This window comes from Arachis stenosperma, chromosome 9 (assembly GCF_014773155.1).
Source record: "Arachis stenosperma cultivar V10309 chromosome 9, arast.V10309.gnm1.PFL2, whole genome shotgun sequence".
NCBI lineage: Eukaryota > Viridiplantae > Streptophyta > Magnoliopsida > Fabales > Fabaceae > Arachis > Arachis stenosperma.
In genome coordinates this window covers 1080822-1103777 of record NC_080385.1, presented here as the reverse complement: position 1 = coordinate 1103777, position 22956 = coordinate 1080822, and the positions used below count along the sequence as shown (strand labels likewise).

Below are 22956 nucleotides of genomic sequence, written 5' to 3'. Positions count from 1 at the left end.
CACGTGCCCTTCTTACATTGCTTCGGATCCAGCTTCGGTATCCAGCCACGTAGCACTTTTCTCTTCCCCAACCACCCTCACCTCTCTCACCCACCCAACACACACAGAGAAACACTCACTCACTTCCTTCTTTCTTTTTCCATTTTTTTAAACTCCCTTTCCTTTACACTTACTCCAAAATTTCTCAGTTTCTTCTTCTTTCTCTCAAAACAGGATAGAGGATCTGTGCGTCTTCAAACGATGTCGTTTTGAGCTTTTCGCCGATCATGTCAAGGTGAAACTGTTACTTAGCTTTTTCACCATTTCGTATGCTCTGCTCCGTTTGTTTTCGCTCCAAATTCTGCTTCCTTCTTTCATTTTTTTTTCAAAATTTTCATCGCAGCTTCCAGAAACTTCTTTTCATTTGTGTTTTTTTTTTAATTCTTACGTTTCGTTAGTTATCATCTGGAAATTTTGAAGAGAATCTGTGGTGTGTGGAGTATGGAGACTCTGCTGTTTGATCATCGCTTCTTACTTCGTAGATCACCATATCTAGCTAGTTATTATTCAGCTGTGATCATTTATTTATTTTTCTCTGAATATTCGTGTTCATCGTTGATTGAACTCGGAGCCTCTTGCGATTGGAAACAAAATCGCGCTGTTATTATTGTTAGTATTATTTTAAAATTTTGCTTCATTATATTACTGTAATTTATAGCGTTAGTGTCCTAAGATTCTGTATTTTCACATGAATGGAACCGTTCGAAGAGAATCTCTGGAATATGGAGCATCGTGCGGTTGAAAAAAACAAATGTATTGCGCTGTTATTAACTTATTGTTAATATTAGTTTAAGAGAAAGATGTTAAATGTTGATTATGATGCGGTTGCTGTAATTTTCAAGCTGTTAATGGCTTCAGTGTGAATGATCAAGTATACTGAAAACTTATTCATCTGTGCCCTTTCGCTCTCTGTGTCTTTTATACAGGGTGACGTTGATTGCATACGTTCATTTTTGGTTATTGATTGGAATATACTAGTGTTCTGGTGCAATTTCTGTGACAAATATTGATTACAAGATATTTCCTGGATATGGGGGGAGCGTGTTCTAGGAAGCCCGAGCGGGATTATGAAGATAGTCCATGTAGAGGACTTTCACGAAGATTTTGCAAAAGTGGGAGTTTGAAATGGTGGACATCCTCGTTCGCTTATCCTTCTGTAGATTTCCATTTACGGAAAGGAGATTGTCCATCGCTGTTGGAGTTGTGCATCAAGAAAATAAATGAGGTATTGTTCAAGAAAATGTATCCTTCACCGATAGACTAAATTTTGATCTAATCAACAGCAATTTTTATTTCAACAGGATATTGACAGATATAATGCATTTTCTATGCTGCCTCGGGATATAAGTCAGCAAATTTTTAATAAATTGGTTTGTTCCCAACGCCTAACCAGCGTTTCCCTTGAAGCTTTTCGAGATTGTGCGCTTCAGGTATATACTTTTAATTAACTCTGCCTCTGGATTTCTAGATATTTGTGCGCTTATAATCTAAAATGTTATCATGCTGCTTTTTTTACAGGACCTTGACTTGGGTGAATATGCCGGTGTTAATGATTCTTGGATGGATGTCATCTCATCACAGGGTTCATCATTACTTTCCGTGGATCTTTCTGGGTCTGATGTCACTGATTTTGGGCTGGGTTACCTAAAATATTGTGAAAATCTCCTTTCCTTAAATCTAAATTACTGTGATCAAATCTCGGATCATGGACTGGAGTGCATCAGTGGTATTCTTCCTTTTCCTTCATGGAGTCTTTGTTATGGAATCACAATAATTGGCAGTTATTCACATATTTCCTATAGAACTTGGTTGTTGGTCCCCTGATACTTGGCATTTGTTTTTGGTGTTGTGTGCATTGGGCGTTTAAGTTGTTTATCAAATATTTAAGTGCTTATTCATCAGCCACTAACTGAAGGTTTATGACGACTATTATACTATATACCAGGTCTGTCAAACTTGACAAGTTTGAGCCTCAGAAGAAATGATTCAATATCTGCTCAAGGAATGAGTATCTTGTCTGGTCTTGTTAATTTAGTCAAGTTGGACTTGGAGAGATGTCCTGGGATTCATGGAGGCCTGGTTCACATTCAAGGTTGGTTATCAATCCAATATTTGTGTAAAAAGTAGAACATTACTGATCAGTGTTCTTTGGTTCTCTTCAAGTACCCCCTGTTTTATTAGTGTTCAAAGGATGTGTGAATTTTCTATTCTAGCTGTTAAACTTAATTAATTTGTACAGGTGCTAATGTACCTTCATGATGCTGTGTCGTTTTCTACAACAATCGTTTGCGTATTTCAATTTTAATTGACAAAAATTCCATCTACGATGTGGAATGTAATTTATGGATCAGCCAAGTAGTGTAACGATTTTTAAGCCACTGTCCACCTTTTAAATTTGTTGAGTACATTGAATATCTAAGATAAATATGTTGTTTGAGATAAGGAAATATTGATCTTCTCCAGAAGCAGGAATTGATATACTCATTACACTCAGAAACTTTATGTGAAATAAATAATGTCACCCTTAAAAATAGTCTAATCTCTATTGTCCATGTTAATCACAAGTTGTGTAGAAGGAGAATAACAATATGAAGGAATTCTATTATGGTGGTTGTGTTAATGTAGCATGGATGGAAAACAGAAATAGATTTCCTTGAGACATTCAATCCAATCCAATCCAATGATTTGTTGATAATTTTCAGGTTTAACCAAGTTGCAATCACTCAATATTAAATGGTGCAATTGCATAACCGATTCTGATATGAAGCCTCTATCAGGTTTGTTTCAGCTTGCGTCCCTTTGATTACAGTTGCTGAAAATTTTAAGCATATTCTTCCTATTTTCAGTTAGTGTGCATCGTGTTTCTGCCATTACACATTGTTTATAAACGTTATATAATTGATAGCTGCTTTCTAATAAAATTAAAAGATGTCTATTCATACTGATAAAATGGGATGCATTGTACTGGTTCATTTTATTTCCATCCAGCAACGACATTGCTCCAATGCATTATGGCAAATGATGTTTAGCTTTAAGGTCTTTTTTTCTTTTTTGAACTAGTTGCCAATTTCAAAGAGGCTATGATGCCATATCAAAACCTTTGCTCCTGAAGGCTAATGAGTTCAAGTGTGTGAATACTTTTATTTCTCTAAGAAAGAACACATTGCAACTGTGCTTAACTACTGTATAATTGTCAGTTTGATGTGTACATATGGAAGTATAGTCATTGTTGTCTTGGTCAACACATGGTTCAATGATTAACAGAACAATGTAATTTTATTCAATTTGCTTCCAGAGTTGGTGTGTTTGGAGAGTCTTGAGATTTCTTGCAGTAAAGTCACTAATTTTGGCATCAGCTTTCTAAAAGGTACTTCCCGTTTCCTTGTATTATTGTGGTGTTTCAGAACAATCAGGATTTTTTATCTTATAGGTTCAACCTAGCATTTTCATCTTCTTCCATGGATTTTTCTTTGTTTTCTGTTTTTATGTGAATATATGGTTATAATTCTGAATCCAGCTATCAACTAATCAGTTTGTCTTTTCTGGGGAAAAATTTCAGTTATATATCCAATCTTCCTTGTGCTTCATTTCTTTGATGTAGACTTCAGTTGTATAAATCATTCTTGGAAAAGTCTCTTTGTTTTTCCATTTGTCGTTGTAATTTCTGAAGTTGATATTGTTTATGTTAGTCAGTAGACATGTTGCAGTGTGAACTATAAACCGATATACAATACTAGCATCTCAGCTTGCCAGTTTGAACAGAATTCTTGAGTTTCAGTATTTCATAATTATCTATGCTTCCATTAATTTTCGATGATGTCCTGGTTCATTTCAGGATTGCAAAAGCTTTCCTTACTAAACTTGGAAGGGTGCCTTGTAACAGCTGCATGCTTGGATTCTCTTGCAGGTTTAATTGCTTGATATACTTTTATGCTTATTATGTTGCTGATCTAGAAAATTGGCCGCTTTATTATATTCCCTAGAAACGATACAACTATACAACTACTAAACCTATAAACCAGCCAGCATATTTAAGGATATCCTGCAGTGGTGCCATTGTGAGAATGGTTGAATTCTTGTCTTCTCTCTCCGGAAAACTCTGCATCACCCTCCAAAATGATACTTCTGCACCCCACATTCCAAGCAAATAATAAACCCTTCTGTTAGCTCAGCTCTATATTAAAACTTCAGAGATGCAGATTTGTCAGTGTACTGCTGCTGTAAAATGTTTTCCATCATGTTTATTAGTATATATTTTAGATTAATGTGTCCTTGTTGTTTCTTGCCAGATCTTCCTCTCTTGTCAAACTTGAATCTTAATAGATGCAATATTACCGACGACTGCTGTGAAAAGTTTTCACGTAAGCTGTTGGGACTTGTCTATCTGCTATTTTTGTTTGATAATTATATATTTTAAAATATGCTCATCTGTTTCAAATTTCTTGTACCATAAGAATTATTGTGGACAAGGCAGCCGTAGAAAACTTTTTATTTTAACTTTTGCAGGGCTGGAAAATTTGAAAGTACTCAACTTGGGATTTAATGACATTACTGATGCATGTTTAGCACACTTGAAAGGTGAGAAAAATATGGACCTGCTCTCTCTCTCTCTCTCTCTCTCTCTCTCTCTCATAACCCATTGCAGAAAACACGGTTTTTGGTCTAACTTTCTGTGATTCCATGATTCGATATAATAATTTAATGAGAAATGTTCAATGCCCGCAATAGTCCAGTACTACTTTTTTTTTTTCCTGTAAATTTTATGTCACGAGATCCAAGTATAAATAGGCTAAGTTCGTATATGATTTATGACGGGATGTAGTGGCGATTCATTTGATCCACGTAACTGACTGCTTGGGACAATGTTTTATTGTTATTGTCGTCATCGTATGTGGCAGTCCAACTCAGCAGTCAACACTTCCAAATTATCAATTAGATTTCAAAAATATAGGAATGAAAATAAATGAAAATAGAAGTATTTAACAATCAAAGTTCAAAAGATTTATTACGGAGTTTTTTTTCCTTAGCAGTATTGACAAAGTTGGAGAGCTTGAACCTTGATTCATGTAGGATTGGTGATGAAGGGTTGATCAACTTGGCAGGTAGGTTCTTGAATATTTTGTTTCTTTCTGGATGAAAATAAAAATGTTGCAACAAATTTTGGGAAAAGAAAGTGAAAAATAAGTAGCTTGCACCTTTCCTCTCGGTGGCATAAATGTGTCCAATATTAAACTCAAAGAATGATGTGTTACATGTGATTTGTCATTGGAAATGCCACTGTCCAAGGGAAAATATGACCGACTTTTTTGGCCTATGCTTTTTAGGCCATAGGCAACTGAAGTGCTTGGTATTGTCTGATACAGAAGTTGGAGATACTGGGTTACACCATTTGTCAGGTTAGATATGCTAGTTCCTTATTACTTGTTCTATTTGTGTGCTTTTTGGTGGAAATAACTGCTTGTATTTGTAATGATGTCTGTTTTGATATCTCAACATGTTTTCAGAGATACTAACAAATTTTTTTTCTCATATATCAAGTTGTTGAGGGCATGTAGGACCTATTCTCTACATATGTAATTGTGTTTTCATTGTATTCCTCCTCACAAAATTAGCTTCATCCTTCCTTTCTCCATTTTAATGACTGGGAGGGGGGAAATTGAGGAAAAACTGAACTTTATTTCAGTTGATAAATATGTATTACAGCATGTGGGATTTTCTTGTATAATAAAGTAATTATTACCTAATAATTGGCAATTAATGGCTGATACTAATGTACGTGTAAATTACAACATTAATACAGGTTATCTGATATGAAAACTCTCCACAATATTGTACAGTTATACACGAAATGCAGTTGTAATAGCTCGCTCCTTCATGTTAAATACTATAATGTATAATTGAAAGCTATGCTTTATAGATGAATCTTGTTTTTCGCTTTGCTTTTTTAGAGGGGAACCTTTATTCCCTAATGTTCTGTGATTATCATTGCCGCAGACTCTTAACAGTTTTTTATTATATCATTATATATTCAATTTCTCTTAGGATTGTCTGGCCTGGAGAAAATAAATCTGTCATTCACTGTGGTTAGTGATAGTGGTTTAAGGAAACTGTGTGGACTCACATCTCTTAAGTCACTTAATTTGGATGCTCACCAAATTACTGATGCTGGACTGGCAGCTCTTACAAGTATGTGTTGATATGGATGTACTACAATTCAAAGGAATAATTCTATTTCTGCAAACTCCTATTCTCTTCTATCTAATTGATTTGCTATTACTTTAGAGAATAAAGTGTGATCTTCTACCTTTGAATAGTTTCTCTTTCATATTTATTCTTGGTCCCACCTATGAAATCAATGGTGAGAGATCACACTTTACTCTCTAAAGTGAAATTCAAACTTTAGAGGATCCAAATCCTTACTTTTTTCCCCCACTCATCGAGCTTTAGTGCTTGTTTTGGAGGCATTATTAAAAAAAACATCTTTTTAAATTTTTTTTTATGTGTGGGAAAATATTTTTGATACAAGTACAATCACTAGAAAAAGGTAAAACGAAAAAAAAGATATGTTTTTGAGAAGTTATAATTTTCATTTTCTGAAAAAAGATATTTTCTATAATATGAAAAAATATGTTCAAGGGTAAAATAAGATCTTTTAATATTCATCCTAACATAAAAAATTTTAAAAAGATAAAGTCTACATCCAAAATAAAACAATTTTCACTTCTTCAGAAGTTCCTTTTAAAAAAGATCTTTTTAGAGAAGATCGTCCAAACAAGTCCTTAGAGTACTTTGTTTCATGATCTTCTAAGCTTAATGTTGCAGCATCCATCGTTCTCACTTTACTGATGCAGGTTTGACTGGGCTTACTGACCTTGATTTATTCGGTGCACGAATCACAGATTATGGAACAAATTATTTGAGAAGTATGTCTAATGTCACTTAAATATGTTTTAAGTTCTCTGGATTTTTAGTTTTCACATGACTGGAAGTTGAAATATGACTCTCAGTCGATATATGGTCCTGTAATTGTTTTCTCTGTTAGTTTAATTGTTACAGTTAAATTGCATGAACTTGTGAACTTGGATTCTGTGAAATTTAAGTAGGAAATGTTTGTCTTAAATCTTAATTGCGAGAGCATGTCCTATAGGACATCAGTTTGATCAGATCAGTTGATATCAGTTAGATGTGGAGCTCGAACCCTCTTCCTCCGTCTCTCTTGTTTCTAGCTTGGAAAGGATGATGCACTTTCGGGGCTGATATAACTACAAATTTGGGATGCCTCTTTTCTAACAAGCTCCATAAACAATTTTAGTTTTAGTTCCCTAATATATATTGTATAGACTTCTATGCTAGTATTAAATCTTTTGCTTCTTCTGTTTGATTCCATTTTGGTTGTACTCGAAGTTTACCATTTTGCTCAACTGTATTGTATTGCAGAATTTAAGAACCTGAGGTCCTTGGAGATATGTGGTGGAGGATTGACTGATGCCGGTGTGAAAAATATTAGAGCGCTTTCTTGTCTTATGTGCCTAAACTTATCACAAAACTGCAACCTTACGGACAAAAGCCTGGAATCAATTTCAGGTATGCAGTGCCATTGCCTACAGAAACCCATGACTGCATTTTTTCCCCTTTGTTTTCCACTTTGCGTAAATACTAGCATGAAGAAATAATAATAGTAATAATAAAAAATTAGTGTGTTAATATGCACTATTGCACTAACCTCCTTTCTTTTTATTAAATGTGTAATATTAACAAACAAGATGGTAAATGCCTGGCACTACAATTAAGAGGTTGCGGGTTTGAATTTTAAAAATAGCACAAATTATGTTTCTACATTATGGAAGGCATTTTAGGAACAAAATTTGTGTACCAAATCATCCCTTTTCCCCATTATGAATTGTATAGAATTATAAATTTTATAATAGACGACGACAACAGCAATAATAATAATAGAGTGGGCTTGGATAGATACAAATTGAGCGTGATGTATTTTGAGGTGTTGTGAAATATGCAGACTCTGGTGGTATTATTTCGTTGCTCAATGTTTGTGCACTCAAATTTCAGGGCTTACTCGATTAATCTCTCTGAATGTTTCAAATTCTCGCATCACCAACTCTGGTCTGCAGCATTTGAGAACACTGAAGAACTTGAGGTCTCTGACATTGGAATCCTGCAAGGTGACAGCATATGACATAAAGAAACTAAGATCAACACACCTCCCGAATCTGGTCAGCTTCCGGCCAGAATAGGTAGTTCGGGAAGGAATTCTAATCTGTATATTAGTATATATGTAAATATGGTACCAACATCATATTAGGGGGGAACATGGAAAGACAACCTCAAATTGTATATAGGCTTAATGGGCTTCATGAAAAGGTGTGAATTGCCTCTACTCTGTGAAGATGTTATTTATGAATTATGATGTAAAACGATGATTCTGGGTTGCGTTAAGGTAATGGGGTGTGTGTGGATAGATTTATAATCCTCTATCGTCTCCATGCACACCTCCGATACCTTTATAATTTAATTCTCTTTACGTTGTTGAAATGTTTATTAGGTTGTGATTTAAAAGTTTACACTTGGAAGAACAAACGTGCATAATAAAACAAATATATCCTTATTTAGTCTTAAAAACATTAGAATACTTTTTAATCTTAAAACAAACCTTATTAGTAGTATATATAACAATTCTAACTAATGAAACTGGGTAAATGATAGAAATGCATTTTCAGATTTTTTCCATTAACGGAATTAATATTTCAAATTTCCATTGAATTAGATTAGGGTTTAACTATGGTGTACTAAGTACACATGATAAGGTTATTAGTAGAAAATTTTATGTTTTTTAATAAAAAAAATTTCAATTAGTAATCTTGTTTTTTTTTTTTAATAAAAATTTCACTTAGTAATCTTAATATCTTCCAAATTTAGTTACATTCGTTTTTACAAAATACTTCATTTTCACAGTTTTATTTGTTTATGTGGGGTTTAAACCTCAACGGTACTACAGCTAGAATTTAAAACTATCGCAGGATTTTTTACCCTCACAAATACGTAATATACTTTTAGAATAAAATTTAAAAACTCTCACCAAACTATATTATTTCAACTTTTTCAAAGTGTAATTTTTAAAACCCTACACTTAAAAAAGAGAGACTAAAATAAAAGAAAAAAATAATGCAATGTGAAAAGAAGAGAAATAGATTCAATTCTTATAAAAGAACTAGTCTTTTGACATGGATGATCGATCATCTTTGAGGTTGATCTGAAGAGAAATAGATTGTTCGATTCTTATAAAAGAACTAGTCTTCTGACATGGATGATGGATCATCTTTGAGGTTGATCTGAAGAGGGTCCTCCAACTGATGGAGCTGCCACATTGCTTGCTGAACCATTCTCAACTGGTGGAGGCACACCCCACTTGCCTTCCGACTCAAGTGGCTCAAACACGTGAACTCCGCCGTCTGACAGCCCTATTGCAAACTGATTCGGTTCTTGCGGATGCGCCGCAATTACAAGCGGTTGTACGTTGGAACTGCCACATAAAACACATTAAGGTAGCATTCAACAAATGGGTACTAAGCTTTTGATATGCAAATTTGGTAAATATAACGGTCGATTTGGACATTATAAAGTTTTGGGGGCTAAAATACAAATGGTGTATAAAGCCCTAAATAAAAATCCCCTAAGGCATAGTTACATTGACTCTCATTTTAGAGATATTAATAGAGATTGACCATACTAGACAGTAGACATTTTCTTTTGAATTCCAAAAATACTTTTAATTTGTGTGAAATTACCTGACGCTTCCTGAAAGATAAGCAGACGGATTGATTCGACATCGTAATCTGAGGTTTGAAGCACTAAATACACAGACTGTTGCATCTAAAAAGCTGGCATATATCAGCTGACTATCACACGAGAAAGTCGCATGCGATATTGGTGCAGCTGAATCTCGTGGGAACCACTACAATTCGAACAGCCGACATCAGAAAATCTATAAAGAAAAAAAAATGAAACAAAATTATTTGGACAAGACATCAAACTGAATTAGCTGACCTGCTTCAAACATTCTAGCTTTGTTGCTTCATAAATGGCTAGCTGAGTTTCATGTACAACCAAGAAATGTATCTGATCCTGATGAAACTGTACACGCGTATCTGCCTGCGCCGATGGAGTCCTCCCGGGAGGAAGCTGCAAGAATCTACTCTTCTGCTTTTCCCATCCATCAGTATTCCACACACAAATCTGCACGATAAACGAAGTTCGAAGACAACTCTTAATATCATAATTATGCAAATTGTGTTGCTCAAAAAGACTTTTTACTAGTTGAGAGCCTATTAAAGATTCAAAACTACAAATTCTTCTAGTGCAAGTGCTTTTGTATATACATGTTCTTTCAATACATTTAATCATAGAAAAGAAAGATGCTTGAGGCCCATCCATTTGGAAAATTATTACCTGGGCATCTGCTCCAGATGAAACTAGCACATTCAATACGTGAGAGAAAGCAAGACCAGTTATTCTTTTAGTATGACCCTTGAGTTTACTTTTAACCTGCAAAATGAAATCAGCATGAACACTATATCTCGAATTTCAAATGAGTAGAAACTCTTAAGAGACGGCATTGTTACCTCGTCCACGCGGACATTATATATTTGAATGGAGGAATCATCCATGCCTATGGCAATAATGTTGTTATCCTGAGGATGAAAAGCAAGAAAGGTTGCTGCAGGTGGTGGAGGCATGAATGTCGTCATTGTCTGTACTTAGCAAAAAAAGATTGAAATTGGTTAATCAGCACTATTTCAAAATCTATATAGTGTTGAACTTGAAAAATAACCAGGCTCATAGGTCACCTTAAAAGTCATCATGTTGAAAAGGGATATCTTCCCTCCTGAGGCGGACATTACATAAGAATCATTTTTGGACAGAGCAAAGCATGGAACAGCATCTTCGGGACTACTATCGGCAATGTCATTAGTCATCAGAATGCCACTTGATGGTTGCCACAATTGAGGTTGCATGCTGGCAGTGGCCTACAGAACAAATATCAAACTTTCAAAACATGAACAGCAATAATCCAACAGTAGTTGGTTTTGTTTGCATGGACACACACCTTGCCAGATGAGTTACGGTCATTTCGCTGCCATTTCCAGAGAAGGTGAATGGCATTTGATGCTAATGCAAGAACAGCATTACCAGAGTTTGTATATATCAACCTTGATATCTGTCATGATAACAAAGATCAGAACAATTTCATTGATGGAGAGATGAGGCAGAGAAACCTTCCACAAAGGTAGTTCAAGTGCAGCTATAACCATACTTAACTTTTGGTCACCAAAAAACGAATTGAATCAAAACTTTTGATTATGAGGTTCTACATCACAGACAGACTAGAGAGCTAAAAGGTACAGCAGGAAGAATCTCCAAATATCTACTACTTCATTAATCTTAGTCTTTTAAGATACGTTCGATACCAGTTGACTATAGTGGAAAGCCATACCTGAAAACCTACTTGGGATTGATTTACATTATAAAACTACAGTGAAACACCAATACTTAGCTGTTACAAGAGCTCCCAGCACATCACAAACATCAAAACCACACATATGAACAGTTTTCTTATACAAGGGTAAGTCGCCATGAGATTCTATTATTTCAGTGGGAGCGTAGTTTGACCAATTTAAATAAATGACATACCTTTGGTACTCTCACATTGTCTGGTAACTTTAAGGATCTACACTGAGACGGTTCATTTATTTCAGTGAGCTTCCATATTTTTGACTTGTCATTGGATTCTTCACTTATTCTAGGCTTAACATCACCTAAGTTCCGTGCATCCCCATTCTGATGAAAAGTAATTATGATTAGTAATAATAAGATTCTGTATCAAAAGTTGCATGTTGAACAGAAGAAAAATAAAAAACAGAAAGCTACAAATAAGATGGAAGGTTGCAAGTAATGATAAGTACTGTTGATATAAGGACAAGATCACGAACCATTCCGGGAATTGCTACTACAGAAGAGGCCCTCTCCGCAAGTGCAGCACTAGTCGCTGCGGCGGCAGCAGCAGAAATTGGATTTATGGTAGGCTGCAAGAAACACAGTATGTTAGCTTGAAGTTTAATTTTATTTCTTTTTTCTCATCATTTGTAGATTAAGTTTTCATAAGGTACATATCTACCTTTGCCATGGCTTCTGATGTTCGTGATGCATCATATAAAGAATTCTCTAATGTGCGCAACAAACGCATACCATCTGCATTGGCTAAAATTTTGATTCCATTCTCATTCGCAGAGACGGCTAGAAGTGTTCCATCCTTGTTGAATCGGATACGTGGGCTTGCCTAAAATTCATATCAAGCAACCATTAGCAACTACTTATTCCAAATACTAGCTCTCAACTATTTTGCAACAAACGAATGAACTTACAGGAAGACCCCCATCAGCATCGATGGCTTGCAGAGGCTGAACATTGTCCATGTCCCAGAATTTTATGGAGAAATCATCACCAGCAGCCAAAAATCTATTTTTGGTGGTATCAAATTGCACAACACCCAAAGACCGCTTACGGAATCCTTGATAAGTCCTTTTGACAGCTCCTTCACTTTCATTCCACTCAACAATAGAGGATTCCCCATCTTTGCTTGTCCCGCACGAAAAGAGCCTGTAGCAAATGTTTGTGGTGGGAACATTTAAACACCATATTAAGAACAGAAAGTATAATTCAACCGTGCAGCCAGATTCAGCATAACATGAGGAGCAATGGTTGAGAATTCGGACCTTGTTCCATCAGCACTATAAGCCATGGTAGTGCACCAACGACCAGGTGCATCATAATCAACACGAGATCCCAAATTGTCATACAGCCATGCTTTTATCTTTCCATCTAATGCCGTTGAAAAAATAAACTACAACATCACAACAAAAAACTATCAGCAAGAAAACTAAACGATGAAAAGTTAGCAGAAGAATCTACTTCAGGGTTTTGTATTATAGACAAAGGAATGAGGAATTGCAACGACCAACTCAACTAACATTTCTCCTACCTGAATGTTTTCTTTATAATGGGGGCATACAGAATATACTGGAGCTTCATGGCCCTCAAAAGTATACTGCTTAGTACCCGTAGCAGCATCCCACACCTTAAATTACACAACGTAGTTAGGAACATATATGATCTACTCCACTTGTTTAAACCAACTCAGGCTGTACAAAATGTACCTTAATGGTCTTATCATCGCCACAGGTTATCACACATAATTGCTTATTTGGATGCGAAAATGCAAGATCATTTACTCCACCAACATGAGCATCAATCTAGAAATAAGGTTTGGAAGTAAATAATCAGAGAAATGCATATGAATATATACACTTATATATGTGTGCACGCGCGTGTTTATAACTATATGGCATGTACCTCAAGGTGCTGCCTCACATCATCCCCGCCATTATAAGAGTATATTTGAACAATGTGTCTTGAATAAGCAACTCCTGTTCCATTCCATATACAAACAAAAGATATTTGCAATCAGAATTAGTTTACATCTGAAAGTATATATATTATATCAGTAAAACAAAGAACAAAAAAAACAAAAAACTCAACTTACCGAATAAAGCACCATCAGGACTCCAAATCACTCGGTTGACAGAAACACCAGGATCTTTGACGAGAGCAGCCTGAATTGTTCAAGATTAGTTCCCTTCCGTCATAAAAAAAATTACAAGTTTTTACAAATTTTCATCAAGAACACACTGCGTAAGAGATTACCTGAAATGGCATTGAACATGCACTAAGGTCCCAAACTTTGAAATTCCTCAAGACCAACCGCTCCCTAGACCCCACCTCCCACAAAGCGATGTCCCCAACATTAGTGCCAACTATCAAATTTGCATCAAGGAAAGCTCATTCAATTTCCAATTTGATAGCGAAAAGCATGCAATTAAAAAAAGGAAAAAACAGGCTATCAGAAAAGGCCTTAGAAGAGCAACAGACCAAGAAGTAAAGACTGTTGCACAGGATGGAAGTCCATGCTCATAGGAGATGAACCCTGATTCAAAGTTCGCACGACAGTCTTCGGCAAGTCATCAGGTGCCGTAAAAGCTTGACTATGACCATGACCGTGACCATGACCAGGGAATGTTGCCGACAACACATTGACAGGTAGATTTACCTGCACAAAGTGACAACTATGAACTATTAGCAGAAATTTCAGGGGTCAAACTAGATTATGCCTGAAGATGCATTGTTAATGATTCGTCCATAAGCAATACAAGATTACCTCCTCGGATATTCCCATTGGTCTAGTTCTCTTAGCAACATGATCTGAGTCTCCAGATGGGTAATCAACAGAGGGATTAGTTGGAGGAGTCCTTGGATGCTTCAAAGCAGCTTTAACAAGGCAATAGAACAGGTAATAAGTCAAAGAACAAACTTGATATACCCTACAATATCTTAGCACAATTATACATAAAGAGTTTGAGACTAAATAAAGCGAAATAACTCAATACCAGGGATTGATGGAGCACCAAGACCTATAGCTCCACCTCCAGAAACTGCAGGATGTGCCACAGTGGTAGGATTTGACATCCACCCAGCCAGGGGTGTCGGCACTGGTGCTGGAGTAGGTTGAAAAGGCTGTAAACACGAAGCACGGAGAGTCAAGTATGGTAATAAGAACCAAAAGTGACAGAGAAATAGAATATACTGCGGATGCCTATGATGAAAAGAAGATGAATCAGTTTAAGTAGATCACCCCATGTGCACCGAGAGGAGGAAATGCTCCGGCCTTTGGTAAGGACCCTAATAGCGGATTATTTGCAGGTGAAGGAGCTCGTGCACCATTTGGTTGTCCACAAGAGTGATCCACAAAAAGAGTTTTTATATCAGGATTTGGCCGTGGATTCTTGCAAAGTTGATGCTGCCAATTCAGGCTGTAAATGATTTTTCAAAAACAAAGGAAAAAGAAAGCCAGTTATTCAGTAATCTCAAACAAAAAATGAACACCAATGCTGCATAGCATAACAAGAATGTATAATGTAACATCAACAATGTAATTGTGCAGATAATTACCGCAACACATTTTCCTATATACAAATTCAAGTAGTCTATTTACAATATTAAAACTGGAAATTGTTCGAAATCCTATCAAAGCTCACTTTTTGGATAACAATAACAACATTTTTATTAATAAACACACAGCACAAGTTTTGTTCTCTATAAGAAATAGGGTAATCCTTTTTACAAAAGGACTTGGGAAAAATTTACCTTTGATTGATGAGAGTCCGTAACCTTGAGTTCTTAAGGTTGGGAAATTGCAACTTATCACGAAACAAAGGATTCGCTTCAATGAGCTTTTTGAGCTCAACCAACATGATTGCTCTAGCAGATTTTGTATCACCATACTTAGACAATTGCTCATTTTCCCTAGTAGTACACAAACAAACTCGAATCATTTGCTGCACATTACATAAGTTTCACACCAAAACCCACAAGAGGCCAGTATATATACTCATACCTAAAATTCTCCAATGTCAAAAGCTGTGTGATTTCCTTGAACAATTCTTCATTAAAAGTAGCAAACACTTTCAAATCCTTTACTAAGATTTCTACAGCCTTGGACCGGTCATGCCTACCAAAAAATTTAAGCACAGTTCAACTAAAGTCTCCAAACTAGTCACTAGAACAGAACTAGAAAATGCTGAAAGAGTCAACAAAATTCAAACAAAGTGTGAAACTTATGATATGAACTTACTTATCCAATGCCTCAAGATACTTCTGTTTCCTTATCTCAAAAAATATCTTCATAGAATATCTATTATCATCTACCTTAGTGAAACCAGAAAGGTACTTTTCAACCTCATCCCAATTGCCATTGTGCACTTCATCCTCAAAGTACTTCATATTGAAGAAAAATCCAGACTCCTGTTCAAGCCTATCATTTTCAAAATTGACAAGACCAAAAAAAAAAAGAAATTAATTAATGTGGTAAAAAAACCAAATAAATAATCAAAATAAACCAAGGAAAAATTAGTTTAATTTAATGAAAACAACAAACTAGCCCCACTTGTGAACAGTCTCCTTGAACTTTTCCTCATCCAGAAACTGCAAGATCAAGAACACCAATTCTCTACTAAGGGAAGACATCGCAACCTTCCACTTCCTCGATTAGATATGCACCAAAATGAGCAAAAACTGAACTAGATCTGCAAACACAACACAACAAAAAAAAAAATTTTTTTTTAGCAAAAGGAAAAGTAACTTGAAAAAATCACACACCAATAATAATAATAATAATAACAGAGACAAAGTGATAATTCAAATCCGCACCATGAATCAAACCATTTAAGCAGAAGCATTAATAGAAGTAAATTAGAAAAAAACTTCTTCCATATTTTTGCCAAAATTAACCAAAAGGAAAGAGAGATGCGGTTTTTTTTAGGGGGGGAAGAGAGAGAGAAGAGAGAGAGAGAGAGAGAGAAAATAAAATGAAAACAATTTGACTCTTATGTCTATCTATTTATTCCACACCTATCCCAGATGATCGAAAAAAAAAGCAGCTTTAACCTCTCTTATGGGAATCCAAGATGCATGAAGCAAAAAGTGTCAAAACCCCAAAAACAAAATTTAAAAAAATAAATAAAATTAAATTAAACCCACAAAAAAAATAAAGGAAATTTCGAATTGGGTAACAAAAATTAAAAAAATAAGTAAGAAAAGCTTGAAACTTTAACAGATTCGAAAAAACTAGAAAGATAGAGAGAGAAAGAGTGAGAAGAAAAGAAAAGGAAGAAGCACCAAAGCTCTGATAAAAGCTCTCACCTTCTTCAAACAACAACACATGGGAAAGCAAAAGAAGAAAGAAAGAAGGAACAAAAACAAAAGGGGGTCTCCGAATATGGAACCCCTCAACCCAACAAAGAAGCCAAAGCTTTCTCTCTCTTTCTTGCACTTTCTCTCTCCTCAAAACTCTCTCTCACTCTATTTATCTTTTCTCTTTCTCTCTCTAGAAAACTACAAACACAACACACATATTTATATGCGCCACATTTGAACTTGCATAAATAGGTTTATTTTATGTAAGAGGCGACACATAGATGGATGAAAACAACGTTCAATTATCATTGATAACTTGTCGAATGTTTGATAGCTTATTTGATAAGTCAATCTACTTATATAACAAGTGCAGTTAACTGCGGGGCCCACTAAGCCGGCTTCGGTTTTTGTCTAAACAATCGGCTTGGAATATGGAGCTAAATAGCTGTCTTCTTTTCAGTTTCCCAGTGGAAAAAAGAATTTTCCTTTCTAATTTTCTAGACTATTAATTATTAAGAAATATATTTTCAATTATATATATATATATAATATGTCTAAAAGAATTAATTTTTGTTTTTATTTTACAGTATTTTTCAATTTAATAGATCAAAAAATGATTCTTTAGATTAAATAAGATCTAAGAGTTTATTAATAACTAATAAAAATTTGTATTTACAAAAAAAAAATTAATTAGAACATATATTAGCCAAATTTCATTTTTAAAAGGTACTTTTAAATTCTACATTTTAAAATTCTCAATTAAAAAATTTATAAAATACAAAATTTAAATTTTTAATTCATTTGTTATTTGTTTATTAAAGTAAAAAAAAAATAAAAGCTTCTCTTAATGATAATTTTAACGTGTGTGGTTACATACAAGTTAAGTAAATCCTATCCTTAATTATAAAATTAAGTGGAGAATTATTTAAGAGGGAAGAAATAAATAAGGAAAAGAACAAGTAAATAAATGTGTTGAAAACGACAAAGTTTCTCGGGGAGGGGACACCGTATTATTTGGGGCGAGAGTTTAGAGAATATTACGGTCGCTGCCATCGCGAGATGAAGCGGGTGGGGGAGCCTAGTACACTTGTTGAATCATGTGATACAGTCTATGATTGTGATACGAGAGGATATGATATATGGCGAGATGAAGAGTAATTGAAATTGAAATTGAAATTGAAATTGAAATGTGTGGTTCGTGGTGAGAGAGGTGTGTAGGTTATTGTCCCTGTCAGGTGTGTACGTCTGCCTGTTCTTTTCCACGTAGCACCATATATTATTCCCATTCATCCTCTTCTTCGGTTACGTTATTCCCACAAAAACTATTTCTTTTACAAATATTATTATTTCTCCTTTTTTTTAATACACTTTATAATGTTTAATTTTGATCGACTGAAAATGTAAAATATTTTATATAGTTGTATAATTATATTTATTTTTTAGATAATTATTTATACAATTAATATAAAAAAAATATTTATTTTTATTACATTATATAATTAAATATATATGTAAAATTATTTCATACTATTAATATATTAAAATTAAATTTATTTAAAATATGATAAATACTCGTATCAATATGTTTTTATATAAAAATGATAGTCTCAATTATTATTTTTGCAAAAAAATAATATAAATAATCATCTTAAATATAATTATTAAAATCAACTATTATGTATTTTTGTATACATATATATAGTATTTATAGCGGTACTATATTGATAGAAAGAGGACAATGCGCCCTAAATTAATAATTTGTATATATTAAGTCTCTAATTTTTAGTTTGGCCCTTCTTAATTTAAAATTTTTTTCTTTACTTATTTATTTTTTATGTTAGTCTCTTCTAAAAAAGTTTATAGTTCTATTCTTATGTAATTTTAATATATATTTTATATTAATGACTGATTTTAATATACATCTAATATAATTATAAAAAAATATGTAAAATATTGATACTGATATATAGGTGTTTTCGTTTTAGATACATACTAACATAAATAGAAATTCACATGCAATTATTTTAATGTAAAATTGATAATTAAAAATCGTTAAATAAAAATTTAATTAAATATATTAAATTATTTAACAATTTTTAACTATTAATTATATGAAAAGAACGAATTTTGCCATTAAAATACTAAAATAGTATATTCCAATTTCATTGTGTTTTCTTTTTCTTTGTCTCAATAAAACCCACTATTTAAAAATATTTTTTATTTTTTAATTGTTTGTATATCTTAACTCTGGTGATGATGATAAGTAAAACTTGTTGGGTCATCCATGTGGTTAACGTCTATTTTTCCACGTTATGAATGGTAACACACATGAAATGAATGTGGTGTAAAATATAGAATAGATTTTACTTGTTATTTAATAAATTAAATATGTATCAACGTGATCTATAAATACTGCAAAATAAATACGCACAATATTTTTTCATTAAAATCTTTTTCTCCTGTTTTAAAATTCAAATTTGAATCCTGGATGAAGGAAAAGAGTTTTTTTTTTTTTTAAGTAGCACAAGGCTTACCATATTTTTTTTAGTAAACATAATTGATTGACTACTCTCCCATTAGATCTTATTGTTTAGAATTATAAATTTAGTTTATGCATTTTAATTTTTTTTTTTTGTGACTATGCATTTTAATTTATAAATATAGCCTTCGATATATATAATTGGAAGGCTATGGTTCTATTTAGTGAAATTATTTCGAACCCCCAAACTTAATTAATTTTAATATATTTCTCTGAGCACGAAAATTTATATAAAATATTTCAAAGATATATTTGACTGAAGAAGATGAATATAGAATAGGAATAATGGCGTCCTTATTAAATATAATATAATGTATTTTTTTTCCTTCTTTCCCTGTCTTTCTTTCCAAGTTCCAACTCACCAAACAACGATATATTTGATTTGATTAATAAATTATCCATTAATTTAAAATCTTACAACATTACAAAATTCTATGAATTATAAATACATAAAAATGCCAATATAAGATCAATAGCAGCGGTGATGTATGTATACACGGATCTAGGGGTTTAACATTTATAATAATATACATACCATGATACCAAATTCTAACTATTTATTTTGCATAAGAATTTGAACTTATAAATTTTACATTCTAAATAAATGGTTGAAAAATTTGTGTTCGAATACGGTATCTATATATAATTTTGACAACATTTAAAATATATTGCTAAAAATAAAGCCGTACTCTTTTATATTTATGATTTTATGTTACACTTTTATTTTTATATTTCAACTTAAAACTAATTTTTAAAGTTTAATTACTCTATTAGTCGTTATAGTTTTACCAACTTTTTAATTAGGTCATTATATTTTTTTTAATTGGATTCCTACACCACTTTTAATTTTGTAATTAGATCATTTTTTATGTCAAAATTTAAAACATTAAAATTAACATAATATTTCTATCAAAATCCATACGGTCAAAGATCAAATTAGATTTTTAATTATGAATACCTTTAATTTACAATGAAATATTCTATTAATTTTAATATTTTTATATGAAAATGATATAATTACAAAATTAAAAGCAGTGTAGGAATCCAATTGAAAAGAAAAAAGTATAGAAATCTAATTGAAAATTTGGTAAAACTATAAGAACTGATAGTGTAATTAAATTTTTTTAAATATTATTTTATTTTTAATAATATTTTTAAGTATTATCAAATTTTGAGAGAGAGAGAGAGAGAGAGAGAGACTACTAAAAACATGTTGATATATTGAGAGATCGCAAAAATCTATAGGGTGGCCCTTTTAAATCGTCACTATCAACAGGGATGCTTAAAATAATTATGGGACAAAGGGTGAAACCTCATTGATGCAATGATGCTAAACAATTTGGAAATGCCTTCCCCACCACACTCTTGTTCTTTTCCGATCCCTTCCTAAAATAAATTAATGTTTTATTTATAAAAAAAAAAAAAAGCTAACCCAATAAGTGCTTTTGTTCCTTGTTTCCTCATTTTATGGATTGATGTTAACTCGTATATTTATCACAGGTAAGACGAATGTATAAAATATTTTATATTATTAGTGTATTAAAATAAAATTTTATAAAAAAATTACCCTAAAAATAATTATATGTATGTTGTATGTATAGAAATAATTAAATTCCTTCAATAAAAAATCTAATATATCTTCTTTCTCTCTCAAATATTTCCAGTTATTTAAATTATAAATAAATAAAATTTCAAATATATTCACTTAATTATTTTAATTCTTTAATAATGGTCAATTATTCTACTCATAAAGTGTCATCTAATAATAGTAATGGTTAAAATATAATTATTTGTGTACTTATTTTTATCAGTTTAAACTTAAAAAAAATAGTTTATGATACAATATCAAAACTTTGTTAACTTTAAAGTTAAAAGTCTAAAATATAATTTCTATTGACTAAAAAATATATATATATAACCCAAAACAATTCTTATAAAAAATATATTACAAATATAATCATTTATATGTATTTTTTATTCAATCAATACAAGATTACTTACTATATTCAACCATAAATGTTTCAATTAAATACTAAAAATATTCCTCTATTTGTTATTTTTTGTTTTGTCATCCCATTTAAAACAAATAAAGGTGGACCACAGTTTTATACTGACGGAAAGTGAAGTAGAAAGCATGATAAATGAGACAGAATTTTTTATATATATAGAAAAGAAAGATAAGAATTATTGTTGATAAATTATTGAAATATCTTTCATACATTATTAATTTACCGTTCTTTCTATAATGCTTAAATTTTAGACATAAAATTAAAAAATAAAATAAGTGATCCTACTTTTTTATCTTTCTATATTTAGACAATTTAAACAATAAATTTATAAACACTAAAGGATTTCCCTTAATTTATATGCTACTGTGTATATCTAAGTTCATTCTTTTATTTTTTTTGTCACCTAGTGTCTAAACTTATCAAACCTTTTAATTAGTTTGAATTGACTACTCAGGTTCATTAATCATCACTTATTTATCATAGAACGAAAAATCTCTAATTTGCAAGAAAATAAAAGCAAATTTTATGTACGGATAAATTGAACAATTCTACACAATAAACAATAAAATAAAAAATTCGCCATGCACATATATAGTAGGTGACTATTTAGTGAGAAATTGGTTATCATGATTCAGAAAATTCATAAATTCTTATATGGAATATAATAATAGTATAAAGTTGTTTCACACTTTATATTGTCAAGGTACATAAAGTAATCTCCTTTTATTTATAATATTCCAGCAGTACAAAACTTTATTTGAAAAAAACAAATGACAAAATTCCCGAGTATTCGTATAACAGCGCACTTCAATAATGTACAACCGAAATATTAAATAGACTAGAAGGATAAAAATTTACGGCATTAACTATCCGAAAGATTTAATCACTACAAAAAAAAAAATATTATTGATAAAATAATTTTTAGAGAATTTAAAAATACGATAAAAAATAATAAATATTATTTGTATAAATAACAAAAATATATTTAACAAATGATTTATCAATTAAATCTAAATTTATATGATAATATTTAAAAAATACACAAAAAAATTGAAATAAAATTTGATCTCTATTTTTTTTTAAACAATATGATCATTCATAATAAACAAATTATTTGACAAAAAATTACTAAATTTTAAAAATAAAAAATATTTTTTAATTATAATTAAAAAAATATATCAAAATTTGATCTTTAAAATTATTTTTTAAAATATATATTTAATATCTAATTTTTTTGTGATATAAATCTTTTGGTCCTATTTTAATAGCTTATTCAAAATATATATTAAAAAGATTGTGTCATGTACATATAACAAACCATATCACATATATTATGTTACTATTTATCTATTATTACACAAAGTGCAAAATTTCAAATAAAATTTACGCACATTCTAATAATAATAAATTATAATTAATATACATGACGTTTTACAAGTGATATGTACTAATCTACACGTAATATTTTTTAAGGTGAATGTTATTTATTCTCTTTAAAATAATATGTAAATTATTCTCTTTAATACGTCATATTTTAATTGAATATTT

The 22956-nt window shown here is 32.0% G+C and overlaps 2 protein-coding genes across 4 annotated transcripts; one reads left to right on the top strand and one right to left on the bottom strand.

Moving 5' to 3' along the window:
- Positions 1-104: 104 nt before the first annotated feature.
- LOC130948742 (uncharacterized) lies at positions 105-8589 on the top strand. 2 transcript variants are annotated; one of them, XM_057877599.1, is made up of 16 exons: positions 105-274; positions 966-1264; positions 1341-1469; positions 1558-1765; positions 1985-2131; positions 2742-2816; positions 3335-3406; positions 3875-3946; positions 4329-4400; positions 4546-4617; positions 5070-5141; positions 5364-5435; positions 6082-6225; positions 6891-6962; positions 7477-7623; positions 8107-8589. In XM_057877599.1, the coding sequence occupies exons 2-16, from the start codon at positions 1070-1072 to the stop codon at positions 8289-8291; spliced, it is 1734 nt and encodes a 577-aa protein (XP_057733582.1). In that variant the 5' UTR covers positions 105-274; positions 966-1069; the 3' UTR covers positions 8292-8589. The 2 variants fall into 2 exon arrangements, with proteins under 2 accessions (XP_057733582.1, XP_057733581.1); XM_057877598.1 differs by having other exon boundaries at positions 5067-5141.
- Positions 8590-9227: 638 nt separating this feature from the next.
- LOC130948229 (topless-related protein 1) lies at positions 9228-17077 on the bottom strand. Of its 2 annotated transcripts, none has more exons than XM_057876940.1 (26): positions 16867-17077; positions 16112-16250; positions 15800-15979; positions 15563-15676; positions 15313-15471; positions 14801-14978; positions 14556-14682; positions 14327-14436; positions 14041-14218; positions 13816-13925; positions 13655-13724; positions 13465-13538; positions 13269-13364; positions 13094-13189; positions 12828-12955; positions 12477-12711; positions 12230-12391; positions 12045-12137; positions 11746-11892; positions 11162-11272; positions 10902-11081; positions 10677-10805; positions 10504-10599; positions 10102-10290; positions 9843-10009; positions 9228-9577 (listed from the first exon to the last, which is right to left on the bottom strand). In XM_057876940.1, exons 2-26 carry the CDS (start codon positions 16189-16191, stop codon positions 9370-9372), a joined length of 3417 nt encoding a protein of 1138 aa, XP_057732923.1. In that variant the 5' UTR covers positions 16192-16250; positions 16867-17077; the 3' UTR covers positions 9228-9369. The 2 variants fall into 2 exon arrangements, with proteins under 2 accessions (XP_057732923.1, XP_057732924.1); XM_057876941.1 differs by lacking the exon at positions 16867-17077 and adding an exon at positions 16375-16393.
- Between the last annotated feature and the right edge of the window lie 5879 nt (positions 17078-22956).

What these genes read in the sequence shown, in the direction of transcription:
- LOC130948742 (XM_057877598.1), top strand. Translation starts at nt 1,070, where the DNA reads ATGGGGGGAGCGTGTTCTAGGAAGCCCGAGCGGGATTATGAAGATAGT. An exon ending in ATGCTTGGATTCTCTTGCAG is followed by an intron (nt 3,947 to 4,328) that starts GTTTAATTGCTT and finishes GTTTCTTGCCAG; the next exon opens with ATCTTCCTCTCTTGTCAAAC. An exon ending in ATGTTTAGCACACTTGAAAG is followed by an intron (nt 4,618 to 5,066) that starts GTGAGAAAAATA and finishes TTTTTTCCTTAG; the next exon opens with CAGTATTGACAAAGTTGGAG.
- LOC130948229 (XM_057876940.1), bottom strand. Translation starts at nt 16,191, where the DNA reads ATGTCTTCCCTTAGTAGAGAATTGGTGTTCTTGATCTTGCAGTTTCTG. An exon ending in ATGCTGATGGGGGTCTTCCT is followed by an intron (nt 12,392 to 12,476) that starts GTAAGTTCATTC and finishes TATGAATTTTAG; the next exon opens with GCAAGCCCACGTATCCGATT. An exon ending in CATCAGAAGCCATGGCAAAG is followed by an intron (nt 12,138 to 12,229) that starts GTAGATATGTAC and finishes TGTTTCTTGCAG; the next exon opens with CCTACCATAAATCCAATTTC.